The 25,552-nt window shown below is 42.0% G+C and overlaps 1 protein-coding gene across 4 annotated transcripts in view; it reads left to right on the top strand.

Moving 5' to 3' along the window:
• Positions 1–631: 631 nt before the first annotated feature.
• Positions 632–25,552, top strand: part of znf451 (zinc finger protein 451) — a 28,634-nt gene continuing 3,713 nt past the window's right edge. For 2 of the 4 annotated variants that reach the window (XM_079634687.1, XM_079634686.1), the window contains exons 1-11: positions 641–758; positions 1,030–1,117; positions 1,239–1,322; positions 3,125–3,199; positions 16,250–16,363; positions 17,367–17,478; positions 18,628–18,775; positions 19,046–19,172; positions 20,782–20,941; positions 21,185–21,332; positions 23,836–25,265. In XM_079634687.1, the coding sequence (XP_079490813.1) occupies positions 1,064–1,117; positions 1,239–1,322; positions 3,125–3,199; positions 16,250–16,363; positions 17,367–17,478; positions 18,628–18,775; positions 19,046–19,172; positions 20,782–20,941; positions 21,185–21,332; positions 23,836–25,265 (2,452 nt within the window). In that variant the 5' untranslated portion in view covers positions 641–758; positions 1,030–1,063. Of the gene's footprint in view, positions 759–1,029; positions 1,118–1,238; positions 1,323–3,124; positions 3,200–16,249; positions 16,364–17,366; positions 17,479–18,627; positions 18,776–19,045; positions 19,173–20,781; positions 20,942–21,184; positions 21,333–23,835; positions 25,266–25,552 lie in introns of all 4 variants that reach the window. The other 2 variants (XM_079634689.1, XM_079634688.1) reach the window with 2 other exon arrangements.

The following is a 25,552-nucleotide window of genomic DNA, read 5'->3' as shown; positions in this document are numbered from 1 at the left end:
ACACTCAACCTTTTTTTCTACATTTGTAAATAAACTGTCAAATATTTATCTAATGTAATCGTTAAGTTTTTTTTCTCAGTATAAAATGCAATAATGAATAATAATTTCACAAATAAAAAATCTTTATTGGGGGCCAAAAAAGGGGCAGCGCATTCGCGATGTAAAATTGTTACAATTTTAATGGTGATATCCTGAAACAAAATTTTTAGAAAACTAATAGACCTATATGTTATATATGATTGATATAGGCTATGGGTGTCTGTTGGGGCCCCCGGATTCCCTGGGGCCAAAAGCAGCCTCTCTTATTGGTTAATTTCGGCCCTGAAAACATTACTGTAAGAAATACAGTGATGATTCAAACATTACAGCATAGCATTTTGGTAACTGTATATGTACTTTGTGTATTTTTGAGACTGTCTTTGGTTCACTGCAGTTTTAAGGAGAAAATTCTCAGCAATGCTGTTGACTTATGATTATGAATTTACACATTTGTCTTAAAGCACATTAAAAACAGACATACACAACATACATTTTTTTCACCACAGAAGAACTTGGAAAAAATGGCACAATAGTTTAAATGTTAAATTTTTCATTATTATTAAAATATAAACAATAAATAACACGCGTTCACATGGACGTTGGATGACTTTTATTTTGAAGACGTTTCTTCCTGTGACGTCATAACGCACATTTCCTATCTGCTCTGCTGAGTTTTGCTAATGTTTTGCTAACTTTGAGAAGAGCCAGCATTAGAAACGGTAAATATGTCTTTACAGTGAATTATTTGCAAGTATTATCGCTGCAGAACTTATTGTTTGGTGAGACTTTCTCCTGTCGACGAGTAACGTTAGTTGAGATTCATGATGCAAGCTGTTTGCAGGATTGATAACTCGTTTTCCAACACTAACGTTATATACACTTTTAATGACGTAAATGAAGTCAGTACTAGTTACAATATTAAGACGTACGCAATAATGTATGCATGCAGCACTGATAAGGCATTTTAAATGGCTGTGTTTTGATTCGCAGTGATTGCTGTAATGCTCCATCGAGCACAGATGTGATGTCTGCCTCTACAGTCATTGAAGATGTGGAGGATGATGTGGAGTTTGTGTCTGTAAGTGTCACTGCCTTGATTTCTAATTTGAGTTATTAGGACAGTTGTGTGGATCTGGGTCTTGTCACTTGAGTGTGTGTATAGTAAAGCACACTGATTTAAGCATGCCATGGTGTTTCAGGAGGGCCCTCTCAGGCCAGTGCTGGAGTGCATAGATCTGCTGAGTGACGGAGAGGATGAAGGAGGCATTTCAGCCGCAGACACAGTGAGTTTCTTCACACACCGTCTAGAAAATAAGAGTTAAAGGGATAGTTCACTTTGAAATTAAAATTTGGTATGTTTTAGCTTACCTCAAGGGCATCCAAGATGTAGGTGTCTTTTTTTCCGCAGTAGTTTCAATTTTGATATTTTTAGGTCAAACCGTTCTTGTCTGACAGTCATATAATGCAGGTCTATGGTCACTGTCTCAAAGAGCATGCACAGAGTCCAAATTAAAACAATTCCCCATCGTCCAAATTAAACAATTCCCCATCGTAAGTACACATTGATGGCCTAAGACACGAAACGAGCGGTATTTTTTATCGTTTTTACCTCTTATACACAGCCAGGTCCAAGTGATCTGAGGGCGCGGGCGCTTCCTTCAGTGTGACGTGTGCGCAGACTGGTGCATAGACATATATACACTAGATTTCGCATTAAAGACATTCGTTCCAATGAACTGCCATAGCCGAGGCGACATCTAGTGTATATATATATCTATGCACCAGTCTTCGCACACGTCACACACCAGGATGTGCTCACGCCCTCAGATCACTTGGTCGTGGCTGTGTTACAAGAGGTAAAAACGATATAAATACCGTTCGTTTTCTCACACAAACCGCTCGTGTCGTGTCTTAGGCCATCAATGTGTACTTGCGATGGGGAATTGTTGAATTTGGACGATGGGGAATTGTTTATTTTGGACTCTGTGCATGCTCTTTGAGACAGTGACCATAGACCGGCATGATATGACTGTCAGCATAGGCGTAGATTACGCGGGGGACGCAGGGGACGTGTCCCCCCCACTTTTTATAAAGTGTAAATTTGTCCCCCGCACTTTTTCGTAGGGGAAGTGTTCACGACATGTTGAGGTTTTCGCAAGACAATGTGTAGTTATACATACAGATTTAAAATTCAAAGAGAAAAGATCGTCTATCTACACGTGACTTTCACGTTGCCATGGTAATCAGTCACTCGCGCTCATGCATCACCACACGCCCATGCTCGCACCCGCACTGATTCTATCGTCGAGGTCGAAATGAAACGGCAAAAAACGATACACTCTTTTTTCGCGAAAAAGTCCAGCACCGTAAGTTACCATGTGGTATCCGAATTGGGTTGCTCATTGTCATTGATGAATAACTTCGCCTAATTTTCTTGATGAATTGAAGATTGAAGAATCTTCAAGAAATTTAAGATTTTCACTAACTTTACTGCACAAACGTGCAGCTTATTTTGATCTTTTTTATTCGTAATGTCTTTTATTTTCACAGATATGTTATCAAAGCCCTTCAAACTATAATAAAGATTGTGATTGTTAATGCTGAATTTGGATTTTCATGCATTAGGCTAACAGCCATTATCTAACTTATTTGCTTGAATCATGCAGCGTTGTAACATGTGTACATGATGTTTACCATATAACAAGGTAACACTTTACAATTAGATTAAAAAAGTTTGTAGACAAACTTTAAGTTTTCATTAAAAAGCCTAACCAGAAAGTTTGAAGAAGTTTTAAAAGCATTAAGTTTGAATGTTTTCAATATGAAAGACAGTTTTGGTTAAGTGAAACAGATAGATAGATAGATAGATAGATAGATAGACAGACAGACAGACAGACAGACAGACAGACAGACAGACAGATATATTGTTAACTAATGAAACCTTATTGTAAAGTGTTACCATTCAATAAAAATGCAGTATGCAATTGTATGCATTAATGTTCTAATTTAGGTCTTAATTTATAGGGTTCATTAATATTATTGCACTAATTTAATGTTTTTATTTTCTTTCTTCTGTGTTGTCAAGATTGATCAAGAAACAGGGAGCCTAGGGTTGTCAGGTCAGAAAGAGGATGACACACAACAAAAAGAAACTCCACAGGTGAAAAGTGATAGACTGACTTTTAAAAACACCTGCTATTGCATTTTTTTATTGTATAAAATCTACAACAGGTGTTTGAAGTACCATATATAGACTAGGGGTGTCACGATTCTCCAAATCCTCGATTCGATTACATTTTCGATTCTAAGGTCACAGTTCGATTCGATTTTCGTTTTTTACTCTTTTTTTATTTTTTTTTCAGCACAGGTTGCTATGCCATTTTTAGACCAAACTTTTATGCATAATATCTGACCTTTGTTCGCAATGTACCACACTACATTGTCAAATTTAAAACATTTATTAAGAACATAATGTAACAATACTTCTTCAGTCAATTGGAAACTAAAGCAAAATAACCTGCGATCTAGTTTCTCTTTTATAACTGCAGTCTTCTTCACAGAAGATGACATTCAAGTTCACAGCAAAACAAACAGTTTAACAGATAAATCTATGCGTCGCGCAGAGCCACGTCTTTAAAATTCTAACACTTTATTCTCTGAGTGTACACACACACACACACACACACACCGGCGGCGCCATTCGCCGTCTGTCCGCGGCGCCCAGCAACGGCTCAGGACCTTGTTCAAAATGAATCCTGCCGCGCCAGAGAGCGCCATTCACATTGTATATTACATTTATTATAAATTAATACATTTTATATACATTTATTTGTCTCAAATCGTCGTTATGACTTTGCTGCAATATACATGTTTTACATTCATTTACAGAAATCAGCTGGTTGAATGAAAATTGCTGATGTTATCGGATTTTCAGGATACATTCAGTTAACGGACGCTCTCTGAGATAGAGATAAAGTGCAGACTAAGCAACGTTGTACAGTAGCCTCATAACATAGACATGATCTTAATTCCATAATGTCCTTAAACATAATATTGCAGGCCACATGAAAGTGCGCGTCCGGTTTGTGCGATACCTCGAGTTGTCATAGACGCGCCGCGGCGCTTCTCGTCCGGTGTGTACGATACCTCGAGTTGTCATAGACGCGCCGCGGCGCTTCTCGTCCGGTGTGTACGATACCTCGAGTTGTCATAGACGCGCCGCGGCGCTTCTCGTCCGGTGTGTGCGATACCTCGAGTTGTCATAGACGCGCCGCGACGCTTCTCGTCCGGTGTGTGCGATACCTTGAGTTGTCAAAGACGCGACGCTTCTCGTCCGGTGTGTGTGATACCTCGAGTTGTCATAGACGCATAGATTTCTGCTTGACAAGCCGACCGAACGTGACATGGGGGCGTGGCAGCATCGACGATTCCATTTTTTAATTCGATGATCGAGATTGTGACTTAATTTCGATCGATTTCGATTTTAAATCGAAATCGTGACACCCTTAATATAGACCAATCCTAAAATTACCATTAGCAAAATATAGGAAACATAATTTAGGATTCATATTATTGGTTATTGTTCAGCAGTGTACATAATTTCTTATGTATGTCACAATTTCCTGTATCTGCAGATTTCAAACACTTCTTTATTGTCAATAGACAGAGCCAGAAGTTACTTTAGAGTTGAGAGGGAATGAAGCAGAAAGTTTCAGAGGTGAGGGAAAACAAATGACTGGAATAAGTTAAGAATTTTTCAATACACATTCATTATGTGAAAACATAAAAAAAAAAACTATTTAAAATATGTAAACAATATAGTAAAATAAACAATACCATGTGCAATATAGATTACAGAACATCTGTATTCCTTTTTTTCTTTGTTTTATTGCTTTAAACATGAATAGCATATTAAGCCAATTAACCAATAACCTGTAAGGTCTGGGGAAAAAAAGAAAGAAAAAAAACTGGTATAATGCTTGACATTCTGTCCCCCTCACTTTTGAAATGATGGCTACGCCCCTGATAAGAGTTAAAGGGATAGTTCACTTTGAAATTAAAATTTGGTATGTTTTAGCTTACCTCAAGTGCATCCAAGATGTAGGTGTCTTTTTTTCCGCAGTAGTTTCAATTTTGATATTTTTAGGTCAAACCGTTCTTGTCTGACAGTCATATAATGCAGGTCTATGGTCACTGTCTCAAAGAGCATGCACAGAGTCCAAATTAAAACAATTCCCCATCGTCCAAATTAAACAATTCCCCATCGTAAGTACACATTGATGGCCTAAGACACGAAACGAGCGGTATTTTTTATCGTTTTTACCTCTTATACACAGCCAGGTCCAAGTGATCTGAGGGCGCGGGCGCTTCCTTCAGTGTGACGTGTGCGCAGACTGGTGCATAGACATATATACACTAGATTTCGCATTAAAGACATTCGTTCCAATGAACTGCCATAGCCGAGGCGACATCTAGTGTATATATATATCTATGCACCAGTCTTCGCACACGTCACACACCAGGATGTGCTCACGCCCTCAGATCACTTGGTCGTGGCTGTGTTACAAGAGGTAAAAACGATATAAATACCGTTCGTTTTCTCACACAAACCGCTCGTGTCGTGTCTTAGGCCATCAATGTGTACTTACGATGGGGAATTGTTGAATTTGGACGATGGGGAATTGTTTAATTTGGACTCTGTGCATGCTCTTTGAGACAGTGACCATAGACCTGCATGATATGACTGTCAGACAAGAACGGTTTAACCTAAAAATATCAAAATTGAAAATACTGCGGAGACAAAGACACCCACATCTTGGATGCCCTTGAGGTAAGCTAAAACATACCAACATTTAATTTCAAAGTGAACTATCCCTTTAAAGGTGTAGAAAAGTTGTTCATCATTTGAGCACCGCCATATTCCACAACACAAAAACACATTTGGCAGAATGTCCAGGCTGCTCTTTTCCATCATGTTTTATACAGCCAGTCTTCTGAGCCATACGATAGCTTTGTGTGAGGGACCGGCTGAGATTCAAGTCATTATTTTCTGATTTGTATTGTAGCGTTGTGGTGCTTTTGTAACTTAAAGGCCCACTGAAGTGCTTTGAAACGTGTATCATTGTTCAATGTGTTGACATAATTACCCAACATGACATCATGACTTTGCGTAAACATACACGCCACTGCCAAGTTATCTGTTATCTGTACGCATTTTGAGCTATCCGCGTGTATGTCTACGCCGTGTGTATGTCTACGCCCTAGTATGGGTAGGTTTAGGATTAGTTGTGGGTGAGGGGTTTGGATTAGACGTGCGGTTAGGATTAGGGAATCAGGTACTGACTTCAACGAGGGGGGTAATAATTTGGCGGGGAGTCAAAATTCGGCACAACATCTGCCATTATCCCCGCATGTGATTCCGCATGCATGTCTACGCCGAAACGAACCATATCCCCAGATGTGATTGAAAAACACGCCAAAAAGCGATTATGCGTCTTGATAGCACGCCGAATGGAATACGAATTGGCGTGTCATACATACGCCATTTCATGAGATCAGTCTGAATTACCACTGAAACAGGAAGACAGGGTGGGGCATATCGAACAACTCCTCCCCTTTTTTAAAACCGCTTAGACAGTTTAGTTTATATCACAGTTTAGAGTTGTTGAGTTTGTTAAAGCTGCTGTTCCCTTTCAAGGCGGTAACTCAACATTACGTCAGCTGTGACGTATATGGGAACTCCTCCCTTCTCCACTTTTGCTGAAATCTTATGGGCTAACGCCAGCTGGGGACAGCTGGCCAATTGTCGCGAAGCATGCAAATACTGACAGGTTCGCGGGCAGTATAAAATGCATGGGCGCGACAATTGCGTCAGAATCTATTTCTTCACGCTAGAAGTCATCCCCGCCCCACGTGGTCGCGAACTTTGTTTCCTTCGGAGCTGGCGGGGAAGACGACTCCATGTCGCTCTCAGCATCGGAAAAGGACTGGGCGTTAGGGCTGCACGATATGAGGAAAAGCTGCGATGTGCGATAACATTGTTTAATATTGCGATGACGATATGACTTGCGATAAATGTGATTGTTAACTATACTCTTCCCATGTCTTAGTGCTTTAATAGGTTCTTTGCGTGATATGTCAAACGTTTATTACCTGCCTGGTTCAGAATACACGATTTTAGCGCGATTTTGGCACGATCCGTTTGACGTATGGGTGTCGTGGAGATTCGTAATAACGACAACGGGCGTCGGGACGCAAGATTCGATCGTTTCATCTCGTATAGTGGGCGACAACCTACGTCGCGTCTGCGATGCTTCACGACAGAAAGACTATAGCATGTTTAATTCTTTAACGGTCCTCCACGGGTTGAATATGTGAGCGAGGCGAGACGTGAGTGAGTGCAACAGTGAGTGTGTGTGTGCGCGCCAGTGAGCGTGTGTGCGTGAGTGAGCGAGCGAGTGAGTGAGCGAGGGACAGTGAGTGTGTGTGTTTGTGTGTCTGTGCGTGCGAGTGAATGTGTGTGTGTGACGGCACGCGATGACTGGTCGGAAAGCAACGTGTAGTCTGACATGTTTCTTGTCCACGACAAGATTTTATGAGTCAAAAACGTGTAGTGCTAATCTGAACCAGGCATTATTCATTGTGTCAGGCTGTCTGTTGCGATGTGTTCATCGCGGGAGTTCATATCGCGATGACGATGAAAATTCGATGTATCGTTCAGCCCTAGTCTGAATCGAACCGCCCGACCAAGAGGGCCCTGCAGACCTCCAGGAGGAGCTCGTCAGGGTCCTCGGGAACTCGTGGCACCTCCAGTCGAGCCGTCGCCAGGCTGCGTCGAGGAGAAGAACCCCGTTCTTACCCAGACGTACATGGAGCACGTGGTGAAGTCATGGGCTACACCCCACAGATATGTGCGCATGCCCCCCGTCGAGGAGACCGTTGCCGCGCACCTGTGCCCGTCTTCGTCTGCGTTGGGTTCGGACCGCAGCCTGCCTTCCAAGGTGTGCAGGTTCACGGCCCACCAGACGGATAAGGCCTTTGCATCTGCGGGTGAGGCAACATCAGCTCTTCACGCCATGGGAATCACCATGGGAATACTACAGGTGTTCCAACCAAAACTGCTACAATCCCTGTACGGTGGCGCAGCTGATGCGGACGTCATCAGGGATCTGCGTGCGGCAACAGACCTCGCGCTGATGGCTACCAAGCGCTCTGCCCAGGCCATCGGCCGTTCCATGGGGTTCATGGTCGTCCTTAACAGGCACCTATGGCTTACCCTAGCTGACCTGAAGGACTCGGACCTCAAGATGCTCTTAAACGCTCCAGTCACTCCCTCCGGCCTCTTTGGTGACGTCTTGCAGTCGGTCACGGAGTGCTTTTCCGAGACGCAAAAGCGCGCCAAGGCGATGAGCCACGTGATGCCCCGTCGCTCACTCCAGTCATCTTCGAGATCCCGCTTTTTCTTGGCGCCTCGGCACACTCAAAGGCCAGCTTGACAGCCCGCCGTGGCACCCCGCCCCAAACCGGACGCTCGTTTCGGCCGAAACAAGCAGGGGCCTGGGAAGAAACATCAGGGTTAGAGGAGGAGCCAGTGCCGCGAGAGAGTCCGTGTGCCATCCTCGGCTACCAAGCCATCTTCCTGATGGAGCGGTCAAGAGGAAGAGAGCATGGTGGAAGTCCCGCCCCCAAGCGTCATGTTCCCTATGTTCCTACAGATGACAATTGCAATGTGTGTTTAAATGCTGTTTCTGTTTGAGTGAGTTCCACAATAAAAACATGTATCCATTCACAAAAAGAACCTTTTCTTCCTCTTGCACCCAGAACTGTGTCACTCGCCCTGCCCCAGAGCAGTGCAGAGTCACAACCCATAACTATAATGGCCTCTTGAGGGCGTGAGAGTGCCAACACCACACAAAGCCCACCACGAGCCGCCCCAGTGCTTGTGATTCTGGACCTGAGACCCATCAACCGAGCTCTTCACAAGCACGTGTTCAGAATGACAACACTGGAACAGATCCGTCACAGGGACTGGTTCGCTTCAGTGGATTTAAAGGACGCGTACTTTCATGTTAAAATAGCGACGTGCCACAGTCGCTTCCTGAGATTTGCTTTCGAAGGCACGGCATATCAGTATTCAGTGCTTCCGTTCAGCCTGGCCCCCGCACCTTTTCGAAGTGTGTGGACGCAGCGCTTTCTTCCTTCCCTCTGTGCCACTGTGGGATCTAGCTTTAGTTTTGAGGGCTCTATCTCTACCACCGTTCGAGCTCCTAGCTTCGATTGCGGTTAAGGAGCTCTCCCTGAAGACGGCCTTACTCCATGCTCTCGCCTCGGCAATTCGTTCTTGTTCTCGGTGAACGACGATTGCATCTGTTTCGGACCTGGCGACTGCAATGTCACTCTCGGGCCGAGACCAGGCTACGTTCCAAAGTCACTCAATAGGGTATATGTCGAACGTCGCATTACGAAACCGGAAAACCGAACGCATCGCTTCCGGCTCAGGTCTTTTGTATGTGCTTCATGCATTTTTTTACTGTTTTACTCAAGATAACTTAAAAGGAGCGAGCAAAGATGATCATAACCAATGTCCCTCGCATGTGAAGATCGATATTTAAAAGTAAAAAAAAAAAAAAATCTTCACACTAACGTTAAGATATTTAAATAGAATAAAACGCCAATAACAAAGTGAGATAGGTAGGTTAGCTGATTACCTTAAAATTCCATAGATATCGGCGTCAGTTCATACGGCTGTTAACAGCTTTCTATGACAAGCGGATGCGATGAGACCAGGTTTCCGGTTTCGTCATGCGACGTTCGACATATACCCTATACACCGTTCAGAGCACAGGTTGTTTCCCTGCCCGCCTTATCTCTTGACCCGTCAGCCTCGCGTGACGCTCACGCTCAGAGCGCTGTTTGCCCGGTCAGGGCTTTGCGGATGTACGTGGATCGTTCAGCCACCTTTCGTCAGTCGGACCAGCTGTTCGTGTGCTTTGGTGGATATAATAAGGGAAGTGCTGTTTCAAAACAGAGACTTTCTCACTGGATTGTGGACGCTATTGCATTGGCTTACGAATACCAGGGGAAAGATTGTCCCCTTAACATCAGAGCTCATTCTACTTGGGCGATTGCTTCCTCATGGGCCTGGTCTCGAGGTATGTCTATCCAGGATTTATGTCTTGCTGCTGGCTGGTCTTCTCAGAACACATTCGCCAGGTTTTACAAGCTGGATATACCGTCTGTAGCATCACTAGTGCTTTTGGTGAGTTTTACTCATGTATTGTGAACTGTTATAACCAGCTATGCAGTAGTTACCATTAGCTGCTAACTCTGTGTTATGGCTATTAAGATTGATGCAGCTGTCACCGCAAACACCATCGCCACTGTTTAACTCTCATGCTTGAGTGCTTATTGTGTTGTGTCTGCCCTGATCAGTGCAGCCTTCGCTTTCATTGCGTTGGGATATGCAAATTTTGATAGGGTCCGAGCAGACGTCTCATTGGTCTAGTTTCGCTTATGAGATACGAATACTCCTAGCGACGCGGCTATTGGCTAAGAACTCTGTCTCTTACGTGTGGGTGTGGTTTGACCCCGTTATCAGGGCTTATCTTCACTGCTCTCATGGCGGGATTCAATACATTTCCCATATACGTCACAGTAAACGTAATGTTGAGTTACCGCCTTGAAAGCGAACGTCTCCGGTTGCTATCGTAACCTTGGTTTCCTTGAGAGGCGGGAACGAGACATTACGTTAGCCGCCGTGGTCGCTGTTTGATCAGCTCTGCTAGCGTTCAGTCGTGATTCTGACGCAATTGTCGCGCCCATGCGTTTTATACTGCCCGCGAACCTGTCAGCATTTGCATGCTTCGCGACAAATGGCCAACTGTCCCCAGCTGGCGTTAGCCCATAAGATTTCAGCGAAAGTGGAGAAGGGAGGAGTTCCCATATACGTCACAGCTGACGTAATGTTGAGTTCCTGCCTCTCAGGCCCCATCCACACTACTGCATTTTCGTTTAGACCTTTTGCTACGTTTGCACCTCCCGTCCAGACTACAACGGCAAAAACGAAGACCTAAAACGGAGAAGTTTAGAAACACTGCCGACCCCGTTTTGGGTTTTGAATCTCCGGAGGGCGTTTTAGTGAAGACTAGGGGTGTAACGGTACATGTATTCGTACCGGACCGTTTCGGTACAGGACTTTCGGTACGGTGCAGATGTGCACCGAATGCAATCTTTCACGTAAATTAGGCTAGTTTTGTGTGCGGAACATACGTCAATTCCCAGTTTCCACACGAACATATTAAGTGTCGGAAGTCTCCGCGTTGCACTGATTAAATCTGATTAATAGTTTTTGTGATTCAAATACATGTAAAATATTACTATAACATCTGTCTTCCTGTGTGCGGAAATTTGTTTGTTGCTGTGACAACGAAGCACGTGCACACGCGCCTGTGTTAAGAGCGCTGATGCGCTCATCTGTGGGCATTTCCGAATGCCTTTCTGTTAAAAGCGGGCTTTCCACACAAACAAACGTACACGTGTCATTAGTATGAGAAAAAAAAATTGGATTTTAACTCTCCGGTCGGGCTCGGACATAAATATCGCATAAATAAAGATCACCACATACACGGCACGCTCGCTTTAGCCCAGCCTCTCGCTAGCTAGCATCACGGCCAATATTGGTTTGAGAGTATTTTATTTAGTGGAGAACTTTGCAGCAGTATTTTATTTCTTATTCTTTTTTTATTTTATATGTTTTTTATTTATTAGCCTTACGTTATATTTTATAAAAAAGTGTAAACAAATTGTTAAAAAAAAGTTTATAGTAAACAACCAGCAGTTTAATGTTTTGCATTTCTATCCCTTACTGTACCGAAAATGAACCGAACCGTGACTTTAAAACCGAGGTACGTACCGAACCGTGATTTTTGCGTACCGTTACACCCCTAGTGAAGACGGTCAAAACGGAGGACTTTAGAAACGATGACGCAGAAGCTCACGCTCGGCTCTATGATTGGGTGTCATCAGTCATGGCGTATCCTTCCCTGATTCGTCAGACACCCATCACATGACCCGTCCCCGGGAAGAAAACATACAAAAGCAGCCTGGACTACGCAACGTTAGTGACTGCAACATGGATAACAAATTTACAAGCGTTACTGACGTTGATGTCTTTGCTAGCAGCTGTTGTGCAAGTAAATTCTGCATTTTACAATCTTATAACCGCCTACATGCGGCTGTGTACACCGGCACACACACGCCCAGTGTTGGTGAGTGTCACGTGATCCGCGTTTTCAGTCGTTTTAATGTGGACGGAGATCAATTATAATACGCAGCTAAAACGCTGGTGTGGACAGAGATTGTATTCGTTTTAATTCTCCGTTTCTAAACTAAAACGCAGTAGTGTAGATGAGGCCTCAGGGAACCGAGGTTACAATACTAACCGGAGACGTTTCCTCCTAATCTCCATATCTCTTCATAATACAGCATTCTGTGCAGAACTCAAACGGGTCTGATACATGTTCTGGTCTGCGTCGACTCGCTCATATGATCCGCTCTGGGTGTTGTGTCTCTGGACCGGAGCTGCGGTGGTTCACGTGACTCTAACGTGAAACCAGACTTCATTTGCACCAATGGAAAGCATATACACACTGTCTAAATCATTCCCTATTCCCTATATAGTGCACTATGTGATATTCATCATGTAGAAAATAGTAAATATTTGAACAAGTGGCTGATTTCAGCCGCAGCTTCAGCGTCTGTTTATAATGTAGGGGGCGGAGCTTCAGATTCGAGAGAGCATTTGATTGACAAGAAATCGAAATCATTGATCCATATTGGCAGAAGAGAGAGACGTTTGAAAGTTTATATCTTCAAAATGTAATTTTTTTGTCATTGTTTTGGAGCACACTAGCTTATAAATAACAGTAAGACTAACATATTCATACTAAAAGCCAAAAAAACTTAATTTTTGATTTCATGGGGACTTTAAAGCTGGCATGAAATGGAAGTTGCGATCATCTTTTCTTCTGTATATTCTCTATATTGTGACGTACAAGAACTTTTGAAACAAGAACAAATGTGGACGGGGCTTCATTTTGTCTGTGGGGAATTGGTTGGATGATTGTGGTTTGCTATTGTTGGATCTCGTGTGAGTGACAGGTTGCCCCGCCCTCAACATATGCAAATATACTGTTTTGCCTTCCATAGAATAAGAAAAAAACTCATGTGAGGTTCGAGATGACATGAGGCAGAGTAAATCAGGGCTGGCCAATCCTGTTCGTGGAGATCAACCAACCTGTAGAGTTCAGATCCAAGATTGATCTCCTCTGCCTATACAGGGCTGGGTAGATTACTTTTTATTGTAGTTAAATTGTAGTTGGTTACTGATTCTGAGATACTGAGTGACATCTGAATCAATCCGAGTTAACTTTATTGGCCAAGTATGCAAAACACACAAGGAATTTGTCACTGGTATAAGGCGTCCCACACGTATATGCAATGTATTATAATAGTTGCAGACACCAAATACAGTCAGTGCGTAGCAGACAACAACACCGCAGCAAAAAATATTAAACATAATAACAGTGCAGTTAATTGCGGTACTACACGAGAGAAAAAATAAATATGAGTGTAGAAATTAGAGCTACTGGAAAAAAGATATTCTGAAATCTGGCAGTTTTCGTTACGCCTTCCAGAAGGTAGAAGTCTGAAAAGACTATGTAGATGTAATCCATTACTTTACACATTTAAAGTTTAATGTAATCAGACCTACTTTTAGATTACTTTTGACCGAACTCATTTATCACATTGATTTGAATAGGATGATTTTGTACCACGTAGAAAGAAAATGTATTCAGCTTTTTTGTTATTAAAAAAATTAAGTGCATTAAATATTACGTTACGTCTGGGTTTTGTGAGTTTAATGAAAAGCTTTTAAGTAATTAAATCATGAAAATTTTAAATAAAAATAAGTAATTTTAAAATTAAAAACAAAAATAAAATGCTTAGCCTAGTAAAAATAGTTTAAAAAAAATTATTTGTTTACCTGCATCATGTCATTTGACCATTAATCGATATCAGATAACTTATTTTATTATTTATTATTATCATGGACTTAATTTTATTAATGACCTGACTTAATTACCTGCATTCAATTATTTTATCCCTTAAAACTCATCTTGGATCACCAAAAATACATATTTAAATGTTTTTTTTTCACCTTGAATGTTTTTTTCATGCATTTAAAGCTTGAATGCAATAAGAAATGAAATTGCATTTCAAAATGTAGCCTAGAATACAAATTTGTATGAATTATTATAGGCTACAAAATTAGTGTTTTCAAAAACTTAAGTATTAAAGTCCCCCTGTAGTTAATAATGTTATCACTTAAAACTCAACCATGAATATGCAAATGAGCCCCGCCTCCACTCACTCACTCACTCACTCACTCAGAGATCCACTGGTTGACGATCACACGTTGATCTGATTGGTTACAAGGTAGTTTGTGACGTCAGAAACACCAGCGATTTCAAACCGTGTTTTTGAGACGGTCTTTGGTTCACTGCAGTTTTAAGCAGAAAATACTCAGCAATGCTGTCCACTTATGAATCTACACATGTCTTAAAGCAGATTAAAAACACCACATAGACACATAAACTACATTAAAAGCTGGAATTTCACCACAGGGGGACTTTAATATCTCAGGGTGTACTTTTAAATAAATATATTAGGTCAAAGATGTTCAGCTGACAAAAAAATTGGGGAATCTCTATTGCATGTAAACATGAAATAACGTGAATTTGTACATTTTAATGTGTCTGTAAGACAAAAGCCGACTATAATAAATGACTGTTTAAATGGCTGTTTTTTTTATATTGTAAAGTGTAATTTATTCCTGTGATCAAAAGCTGAGTTCTCAGCTTCATTACTCCAGTCTTCAGGGGCGGGACGGTGGGTTTCGAGCCTCTGTGTGGAGTTAGCATGTTCTCCCCGTGTCAGCGTGGGTTTCCTCCAGGTGCTCCGGGTTCTCCCACACTAAAGACACCAAAGACATACAGGTTAGGTGGATTGGACATGCCAAATTGGCCATAGGAGTGTGTGTGAGTGTGCGTCAGGAAGGGCATCCGACGTCAAACCTGTGCTGAATCCATTTTGAGTGTGTGAGTGTGAGGCCCCATCCACACTACTGCGGTTTCGTTTAGAAACGGAGACCTTTTGCTACGTTTGCACCTCCCGTCCAGACTACGTTTTAGTGAAGACGCAATAGCAGCAAAAGTGTTTTACAATAAAACTTGAACACAATAAGTACATTGTACTTATTTTTCAATATAAGTACATAGTACTTAAAGCCACTTAATATAAAGTGGGACCCAATTCTAATACGCAGCTAAAACACTGGTGTGGACGGAGATCGTATTCGTTTTAATTCTCCGTTTCTAAACTAAAACGCAGTAGTGTGGATGTCTAGGAAAATATAGATTACTCCAGTCTTCAGTGTCACGTGATCCTTCTACTTCTATTATGAAGAATTATGAAAAATTCTATTGTCTATCATTCTAACATGTTAATTTCAGATTATTAATATGCTGTATTTCAGTGAATACAGTGAACTTTGATGAATGGGAGATTCCAAAGAACAGTATTTATTTGAAATGGAATTGATTAAAATAATGTATTTACTGTGTAATGCATCCTTGTTGAATATACAGCCAAACCAAAATCTATTCAGACGCCTTCAACATTTCTCACATTATCACAGTTTATTCGCTATAGTTTAGAAAATGGTAATATAATATGATATTTGACAGGTTTTGTCCATCCTTCTGTTAGACTGTCTCACACATGAATTATGTTGAATATCTGTCAGTTAAATTTAACTACACAATTAGATAATACCAGTTTAGCTCAACCAGTGACCAAGCAATGCTTCATTGTGTTCAGTGTGTGTGTAAAAAGAGCATTAGCAATTAAAGACAAAACACTTCAGCAAAACATGATCAGCTCAAAGTGTCTGAATAATCTTGGTCCTTAATTGTACTGGTAGTCACTGTATGAAGAATTTCTGGGAATAATATGTCACAGTTTACTGTATTTTGCTCTCCTCACTTACATAAATGAACTATACTGTCCTGCACACACTAGTAAAACAATATCAAAAATGGTGTCTGATTAATTTTTGGTTTGACTGTGTGTGTGTGTGTGTTGTGGTCAGATTGAGGATCAGGTTGACCGTCAGCGCGCTCATGCTGTGTCCACGCTGGACCGGCTGGCACGACAGGTCGCGGTGGAGAAACAGGAGAGGGCTGACAAGTGCAAAGCGTTCAAGGTTTGCCTCTTCTCTTTCCTCAGGGATTACAAAAAATGCAGTTGTATATACTATCACTTGAGATTGAGTGAGCATATGCTTCTGTAGAAGCCACAGCTTTCTACTATCTCAAAGTACTTATTTGCATATTCATATATAAATGAATATTTTATAATAATATGTAGGGATATTGTTTGTATTTATCAACAGGTATACGTTTTAATTTATTAAATGTGTTAAATTATAAAACTCTTTAGAAAAGAATGCAGTGAAATTGAAAGATTTGAATGTACAATTATATATATATATATGTGTATATGTGTGCATATATGTGTGTATATATATGTGTGGTTATATATATGTGTGTATATATATACATGTGTGTGCATATATGTATATTTATGTATATGTAAATATAATTTTATATTTTACTATAAAAAAAAATATGATTATTTAATTTGCAATGTTTCATGGGAACATTTTTCACCTTGAATTTTTTTTTCAAAGTTTATAATGTGATTCTTCTCAGAGCAGGTTTGGTTTGGTTTGTTACTTGGAAAACAAGCTTTGAATAATTATATTTATATTATATTTTTATTATAATTCCTGTGAAGACAGTGAATTGTGAAAAATATTTAATTTAAGAGGATTGTGTAATTCCCCCCTGAATATTCAATGTTCGAGGTTAACGTGTTGCCATATGTGATTTAAATGTTTAATGGTGTTCATTTTATTTTACTTTTTAATGCACTTATTCAGTAATGCCATTAAAACCTTTAAATTCTGTTCTGAGTGATTTCGAAAAAGTGACTTATATGAATGATAGATTTATAAATCAAAACCAGGTTGAAAAGGGTGAAATGTTTACCAAAACCAAATTGCATGTTTGTATCAAAGTAAAATTATACATCTATGTGTTTTATGGCTTGTAATGCCAATGGAGATTGTATATTGGGAAAAGCACCTCTGAAACCCAGACGATGAATGACATTCTTACAGCAGGATTTTGTGATTTGTACTGTAGGAGAAGATTATTTCCCAGCAAGCACATGGACGGCACGAGCTGGCGGTCAGCCGGAGCAATAATGACAGAGATAATGCCAAGCGTTGTGTGGACATTTGGCTACAAATGCCAGGTCTGTAGTGTTCGGTAACCCCAAAGCCCCTTTCACACGGAGACTCCCGGAGAATACACGGATGATGTGATCGTTTGTGATTTTGGTTCATTCACACTGCCAGTGATCGGAATCTGTGAGTGCGTTCACACACATCCCGTAGAGAAACGTGACGTCAGGATGAGACAACTCCTGTCAGATGTCAGATCTGCTGATAACTCTTCGTCACTTCCACACGCAGACGAGTCCATGCTCCCCAGTAGCGCCGCTGGGTTTGCCGAGTGGCTCGTTCCCCGTGTGCTGTAGCGTAGGTCGTAGAAAGGCCCGTGCGTCATCACTACGACACACTCCTTGCGGGATTGGTCCTGGCTTTTGTTCACACAGGGCGCGTTCTGGGACTGATCCTATCCAATGTTACTACCCGTATTTTCCGGACTTTAAGTCGCTCTGGAGTATAAGTCGCATCAGTCAAAAAATGCGTCATGAAGAGGATAAAAACGTATATAAGTCGCACTGCACTATAAGTTGCATTTATTTAGATATTTATTTCACAAAATCCAAGACCAAGAACAGACATTTATTCTGGAAAGGCAAGTTATTCAGCTCCACAACAGCACACAGAACAACAGCTGAATAGTGTCCGGTGTGTTAGCGTAACACATTAACAGTTATTCAGCTGCACAATAGCATAAAGAACATATACCTGGGAGGCTGAATAGGCTAAATTAACATACGCCAGCGAGTCCAACAAGTTACCGGTCAGCAAGTTCACCAAGCTCCCGATCTCACTCCTCAACACTGAATATATTGAGTTCTTCCTCGGTGTCGCTTCTGAACGACTCCGCTAACTAGAGCGCCCTCTTGCGGCTGTAGACGGTAATGTTTTCTCTTGCTTCATCTCAGTCAGTATGAATTCATTTTGATATATAAGTCGCACATGACTATAAGTCACAGGACCAGCCAAACTATGAAAAAACGTGCCACTTGTAGTCCGGAAAATACGGTAGGTCCCCATCCCGGCATCAATCCCGGGACGTGTTTGCGTTCACACAGAAGGCACTCTAGCAATTTTTACGGCAATTTCCCAGGATCAACACACTGTGTGAAAGGGGCTCAACTAATATGAGTGTGTGTGTGTGTTCTGGTGCTCATGTTGTGTGGTTTGCACAGGACTACAGCCTGGCAGCATTAACTCCTGCTCACTGTGGAGACGCAGATCGGCTCCTGGTCCAGCGAGGGTTTCTCCGCAAACCTGCCCGGTCATCAACTGCGGCAGAGTCTACGACAACGTGCCTTTGCTGGAGGGACATCTGAAACGGTTGCAAGATTGCCCAGATTTCTTATTTACAGTTGAATTTGAAAAAAAATTACACATTTACAACTTCCACTCAGCTTTCCTGTAGCTCAACCAGTAGAGCGTTGGTGCTTGCAACGCCAAGGTCATGGGTTCAATTCCCAGGGAAAGCAAGAACTGATAAGATTGTAAATGTGTACGGTGAAATGCAATGCAAGTCGCTTTGGATAAAACAAGCGTCTGCCAAATGCATAAATGTAAATTATTATTTTGTTTTTTCTCTTTTGTTGGCAGCTTTGATCATTCCCCCTGCGACCCCACGATCACCCTGAAAGGCAGCCCGTCTTCAGTCTTCGCGTGTGTGGCCTGTGGACGCCACTTCAGCTCTAAAGAGTCATGGATGGAACACCTGGAGTCGAAGGTTTAATTTTTTATTAATGTTTTCAGTTTTCATGATTTTATTGTTGTTAAAGGCACACCGCAGAACTTATGGCCACTAGGGGCGCTAGACCTGTAACTTTCACGTCGAGCGCCCTTAGAGGCCACAAGCGGCGCAGCACTGTCGCAAAAGTCAAGAAGAGATCCACGATCCCTCTCGCGTTTTCTCTTTTTTGCCTCCTCAGAAGCAGTTTTAAACTTTTTCCTTGCCTCTAAAGCAAAAGCGTTAGCTCCTTGAGTATATCAGAGCTTGTGGTCACGTGACGGTCGTAAAGTGATTCGTTCTCCAGGTCACATGACCTGTCCAAAGACGGTGTGTCTTCTCCAAACTTACATAGGCGGTATTTCAAGAGGGCAGCCCCGCTCGGAGCATTGCTAGTGTCAAGCGCTGTATATTGGCCTGAGGAATCATTTAAAATAACTCGTATGCTTCAAATCTTTAGGTCACAAAGTCCGCGGTGTGCCTTTAAAGTGGTCATTTAAATGTTTTTTGCCCTAGTACATTTTTTTCCAAAGTTAACATGTTAGTGCATTTTTTAAAACATTGTTAACGCCATTTATTCAATGATAACATCATAACCGTTTAATTTTGTTCTGTGTGATTTCTGAAAACTGACATTCTGTATGGATATTTGAATTATCAACAACCATATTGAAATGATCTTCACAATAGATAATGCTTCATAATGAACTGTTAGAGAGCTTCATATGGCCTTACTCTCCTGTTGAGTTATAAAAATGCAATCATCTCCACATCGCTTTTACAACATCTCAGATCCCTCAGTCCTTCCCATCTCTGAAAAGCCGAGCCGATGTTGATTCTTGTTTTATTACGAGCTCTGTCTCGTTCTCTTTTCTCCAGCAGACTCTCCTCTGTTCAGCGTTTGTTATAAACAGGGGATTCTCCGGAGGTTGGAGATTTAGCAGCTTAATGTTTTCTCTCTCGTTGTGACAACTAACCTCTGATGTGCACACACACACACACATACGCACACACACACACTAACATCTGACCCCTAACTGACCACTAACAGCGGCTTTAAACATCCACATGTGACCCTGGATCACAAACCCCGTCTGGAGTCGCACGGGTATATCTGTGGCAATAGCCAACTACACATTGTACGGGTCAAAATTATAGATTTTTCTTTTATGCCAAAAATCATGAGGATATTAAGATCATGTTCCATGAAGATATTTAGTAAATTTCCTACCGTAAATATATAAAACATGTATTTTTGTGAGTGAATGCAGCACAATCGTGAACATAAATGCACAACTTTAAAGGAGATTTTCTCAATGTTTACATTTTTTTGCATCCTCAGATTCCAGATTTACAATAGTTGTATCTCGACCAAATATTGTCCTGTCCTAACAAACCACACATCAATGGAAAGATTAGTTATTCAGCTTTCATATGATGTATACAGCTCAATTTCAGAATATTGACCCATGTGACTGGTGTGTGGTCCAGGGTCACAAATATGTTGTACAATATTACCAGTTTAATATTTTTACTTAATTGTCTTTATAATGGAAATATGAAGTGGCATTAAGCTTGCTTTGTCTCTTGTGCTTGATGTCATCTGTAGGTGTCCTCGTCTGACGCTAATGGCCACAGCCGTTCACAGACCTATCAGCTGATCGTGTGCTTTGCATGTCCTGCCTGTTACCTCCTCTTCAACACCAGGGACGAATGCCTTCTGCACATGTCTGCAAAAAACCACTTCACCCAGTCCATCGCTCTCTGTGGTGTGTGCTCTTCAACAATCAAGTCAACACTACACATGCATCATGATCTTTCCAGGACTGTAAACAATGGTCTGGACCAGACCGCTAAAAAAATACATCTTGACATGTTTGTCCTGTATCTTTGATCAATTCCTGTTTGTTCAGAAATATCAGCATTCAGCTTTCTGATCAAGTTTTATCATTAATTAATTAATTTATTTTGAACATTTTATTTAACCTTGCATTTCATGTTTTGTCTTCCAGAAGCAAAACCGTCTGCCGTGCCCGTGCCAGTTCCCCGGTACGCCAAGAACCGCTTAATCGCTCTATGTAAGGATATCAGCTTCAACGTCAAGTGCACGGTCTGCTCTAAGGTGCTCGCCTCGCATATGGAGGCCAGAGCACACTTCAAGTGAGTTTACATTGGTGTTTTCTTGGATTAAAAGTGCTCCTATTTAGTAACTTTAGAATGAAAATGTCCTGATAATTTACTCATCCCCACATCATGCAAGATATTCATGTCTTTCTTTCTTCAGTCGAAAAGAAATGAAGGTTTTTGAGGAAAAGAAACATAAGGATTTTTCTCCATATAGTGACTTCAATGGTCCAATGGTTGAAGGTCCAAATGTGAGTTTCAGTGCAGCTTCAAAGTCTCGACACGATCCCAGCCGAGGAATAAGAGTCTTATCTAGACAAACCATCGCTCACTTTTTTTAAAACATAAACATTTATATACTTTTAACCACAAATGCTCATCTTGCACTAGCTGTGATGCTACACACATTATGTGATCACGTTGAAAGGTCACGCGTAGGGCTGGGTATCGAATCAGATGTTCCGATTCGATTTCGATTCGCAAGCTCTGAATTCGATTTCAATTCTCGATTCAATTTTGATTCTAAATTCGATTTCGATTCCCGATTCGACTCAATGAATATAGATTTAATACAAATCCTATATTTATTTATTTTTAAACGGTGAACATAAGTTTACGAGTGGTTAATTAATAAAAAGAAGTAGAGCCACAAACCTGTATATTAAACTCTTTTTATTTTAGGTACTCTTGGGTACATTAAACCCAACTTCAAACGCATACAATAAATAGACAGGATTTTGATGCAAGATGAAAAATGTATGCTGAAACTTAGACAAGTCAGAACAGTCGCATTCCTTGACCAATCAGGATCAGGTTATTTTATGTTTAAGATAAAACTAACATAAAATCTCACAGCATTCGCTATAACATGGAGGCTACAAGCCTATGAACACTGTAGGAAAACTAATACTGGCTTTTGGGTGATAGGTATAAATAAATATGGAAAAAATAGATTTTTGGCGTTTGAGAATCGATTTTGAATCGACCACATTTTAAAAATCGAAAAAGCCCTAGTCACGCGTGACGTAGGCGAAAGTAACGCGACCTAGTCTTTACAAAGCCAACGTGCAAAGACTAAGTCAAACACCATTTACAAAAACATAAAAAAAAAGGTAAACCAATGATGTTGGATGATTTTGAAGTTGGAGCAGAACATGAGAGGAGTTTTCCTACATTTCTGAACCGGAACACGCGTGACCTTTCCAACATGACCCCGTTGAAGTCACTATATGGAGAACAATCCTGGAATGTTTTCCTCAAAAACCTTAATTTCTTTTCGTCTGAAGAAAGAAAGATATGAACATCTTGGATGACGTGAGTAAATTATCAGGAAATTTGAGCTCTGAAAGTAAACAAATCCTTAAATTTCAGGATTTAGCATTAAGCTTTGTATCAGTAGAAAACCTGTAGTATTTTTCGAATTTACCGTGCTTCCCTCCCTCATATCCCCCTGAGACGAGAGATTTATGCATTTTTTTGTCTATAAAAAATCCTCAGATGAGGCAAAAATCGTCATTTTGCGTCATCTGAGGATTTTTTGGCCAGAGGCTAAAAACTACTGCCAGTAGGAGGCGCTAGATCCGCATGTCTTCAACCCGCCCATAGAGGGAGGGATCTCACTCACAGAATGTATAAATAGTGTCAGCCATCTTTTATTGGAAGCTAAGCTAACAGGCTCTCATTCTGTGGAGAAAGCTGAGTAGTAGCGGTTACCATCCTCTTTTTCCCAGACATGTCCGGGTTTCGGCTTTTGCTTTCTGCAGTCGCCATTCATTGTTTACATGCACACCTTTTGTTTCAATCTAACTGAATTCATTCCGATTGGTGAATCTGAATGTAGTGTTTACATGAACGCTAAACAAGTGATCGGTTGATGTGCGTTTTAACATTGCTAAGACAATTCCCGCTCCGTGAGTGAGAGATACGAGACTGATGCGTCTCACAGGAGTCGCTCATCAGTAATCACGCCACCGGCCTCGCGTCGTTCTCCCGCGGCCGTCAGTCTCGTCCTGCTCGTCGTTCTCCCGCGGCCGTCAGTCTCGTCCTGCTCGTCGTTCTCCCGCGGCCGTCAGTCTCGTCCTGCTCGTCGTTCTCCCGCGGCCGTCAGTCTCGTCCCGCTCGCCGCAGTAAACATGATGAATGGCGACTAGAACGCAAAAGCCGAATCCCGGACATTTTGGGCGGTCTCGAAATCCCGGGCAGACTCGTCACGGAAACTCACTAGTAGCCTAGCCTTGTTGTATGTTGTTTACTGCGATCTCTTACCGGTAGGCGTGGCCTTGTAGGGCAGCGAAGCAAGTGCATTCTGGGAGTTGTTATCTTTCATCCACATGAGCCACAAATACATTTTCTGGCTTTTCTCAGTCTAGAAGGCTCCAAATTCAAAAATAATTTCACATTTCTACTACATAAATGACCCATTTTAAATACACATTCATCTTTCCAGAGGTGAAGTATCCCTTTAAGTTCACCTTTGCATCGTTGAGATCCAGGTTTTGTTGTGCACTAACAACTCTATCCTTCTTGTTTTGTTTCCCAGTGTGCAATGCAGACATGGCTGCGCTATTGCCACTGCCGATCAAAGCGTGGCTGACATCATGAGGAAGATGGCGGTGACGGGTCAATGCTCCTCGTGCCTCAAACCGTTCCTCAGCGTGGCTCAGATGGAGGAGCACAAAGAGCTCATGCAACACGAGGTGGAGAGAGTCGGCAGCATGACCAGAGCCCTTCTTTACTACAGCAACTACTGTGAAAGCAGAAACGCTCAGAAGGGCACCGAAAACGATTCAACCGGGCCTTTAGCCAAGCGAAAAAGACCGGCTAGCTTAGATTCCCAAGCCAAACCAGGAAAACGGTTACAGCTCGCCTGGTTCTGTGAATGCGGTCTGCGCTTCACAGAGGAGGAAACTGCCAGAAAACACATCCAAGCGGCAAATCAGATCTTCCACAAATGCGCAGTGTGTGGAAAGTTAATGGGAGAGTCGTCTATAGCGCGCTTGCATATGAGCCGGTTCCACGGTGGCGCTCACTTATCCAACTTTCTTTTCCACTGCAGAAAGTGCAAAGTGGAAATGCCAAGGATGGAAGACATCATGGCTCATATTGGTGTGAGCCATAGAGGACACAACTATTACCAAGAAAGAGAAGACGCTTCAGACGACCGTGTCTCGTCTAGTATGTCCCCTAAACCGTCAACGAGTGCGGAAACCAAAATCCTCCGGCCATCAAGTTCCTCTCGCGTCTCGCCTCCGAAAGTCCAGTCTTGGCTCTGTCGAATGTGTGAGGATCTCTTCGACTCGGAGGCGTCGGTGCGCACACACTGCGGGGATTTGAGCAGCCATAGTTTCCAAAGGTTTGCTTGTGGCCACTGTCCGCAGAAGTTTTTTAAAGAGTCCACTTTGCGACGCCATTGCGCCAACGAGCACGGTGGCGACATCGTCCTCCGCTACTTCTGTGGACTCTGCGAAAGCATGTTGTATGACACCGAGAACGAGTTTCAGGAGCACTACGACAGTCTGCATAGCCACGATTACTACCGCTTGGAAACGGCTGGGAATAATCCCCAGGCGAGCGCTGTGGAGAGTACTTCCCAACTCTGTCCTTGCATGGGCTCTGAGAAAAGCAGAGAGGAAAGGAAAGAATTTTTCACTAAGTGCATGAAACAGTTGGCCGTCGAGAATAAATGCAGATACTGCTGCCGCCAGTGCGACAAAAACACGCCGGCCTACGCGGAGATGAAGACGCACATCCTCCTACAACACAAGACCCAGGGCAGTGAGAAACGGTTTGATGTTCTGTGCACCATTTGCTCACAGAGCCACAAAGATGTGCCCAGTTTCCATTCACACTACCATAAGCATCACTGCCAGTCAGAGCCTTGCGCTTGTTCCCGACCCAGCGCCACAGACGGTAAACCAGCCTCCACCGGCAGTGTTATCGACGCTGAGGAGATCTTCCCTCAGAGGAATGGTGAGGTTCATGGAGGATCAAGTCACTGGCTTGGTTTTTCCTTTCCACCTTAAAAGATTAGTTCACAAATGTCCTGATAATTTACTCATCCCCACGCCATGCAAGATGTTCATGTCTTTCTTTCTTCACTCGAAAAGAAATTAAGGTTTTTGAGAAAAACAATCCAGGATGTTTCTCCATATAGTGACTAGGGCTGTCACTTTACGCTCGAAAATCGATTGCACAATCGATCGGACCAACCAACCCAAGATTCGAAAATGAAAATAGGGAATCGATTTTAAAGGCCT

Source organism: Phoxinus phoxinus, assembly GCF_949152265.1.
Source record: "Phoxinus phoxinus genome assembly, chromosome: 14".
NCBI lineage: Eukaryota > Metazoa > Chordata > Actinopteri > Cypriniformes > Leuciscidae > Phoxinus > Phoxinus phoxinus.
The sequence above is the reverse complement of the archived record's forward strand: the minus strand, read 5'-3'. Positions and strand labels throughout refer to the sequence as shown.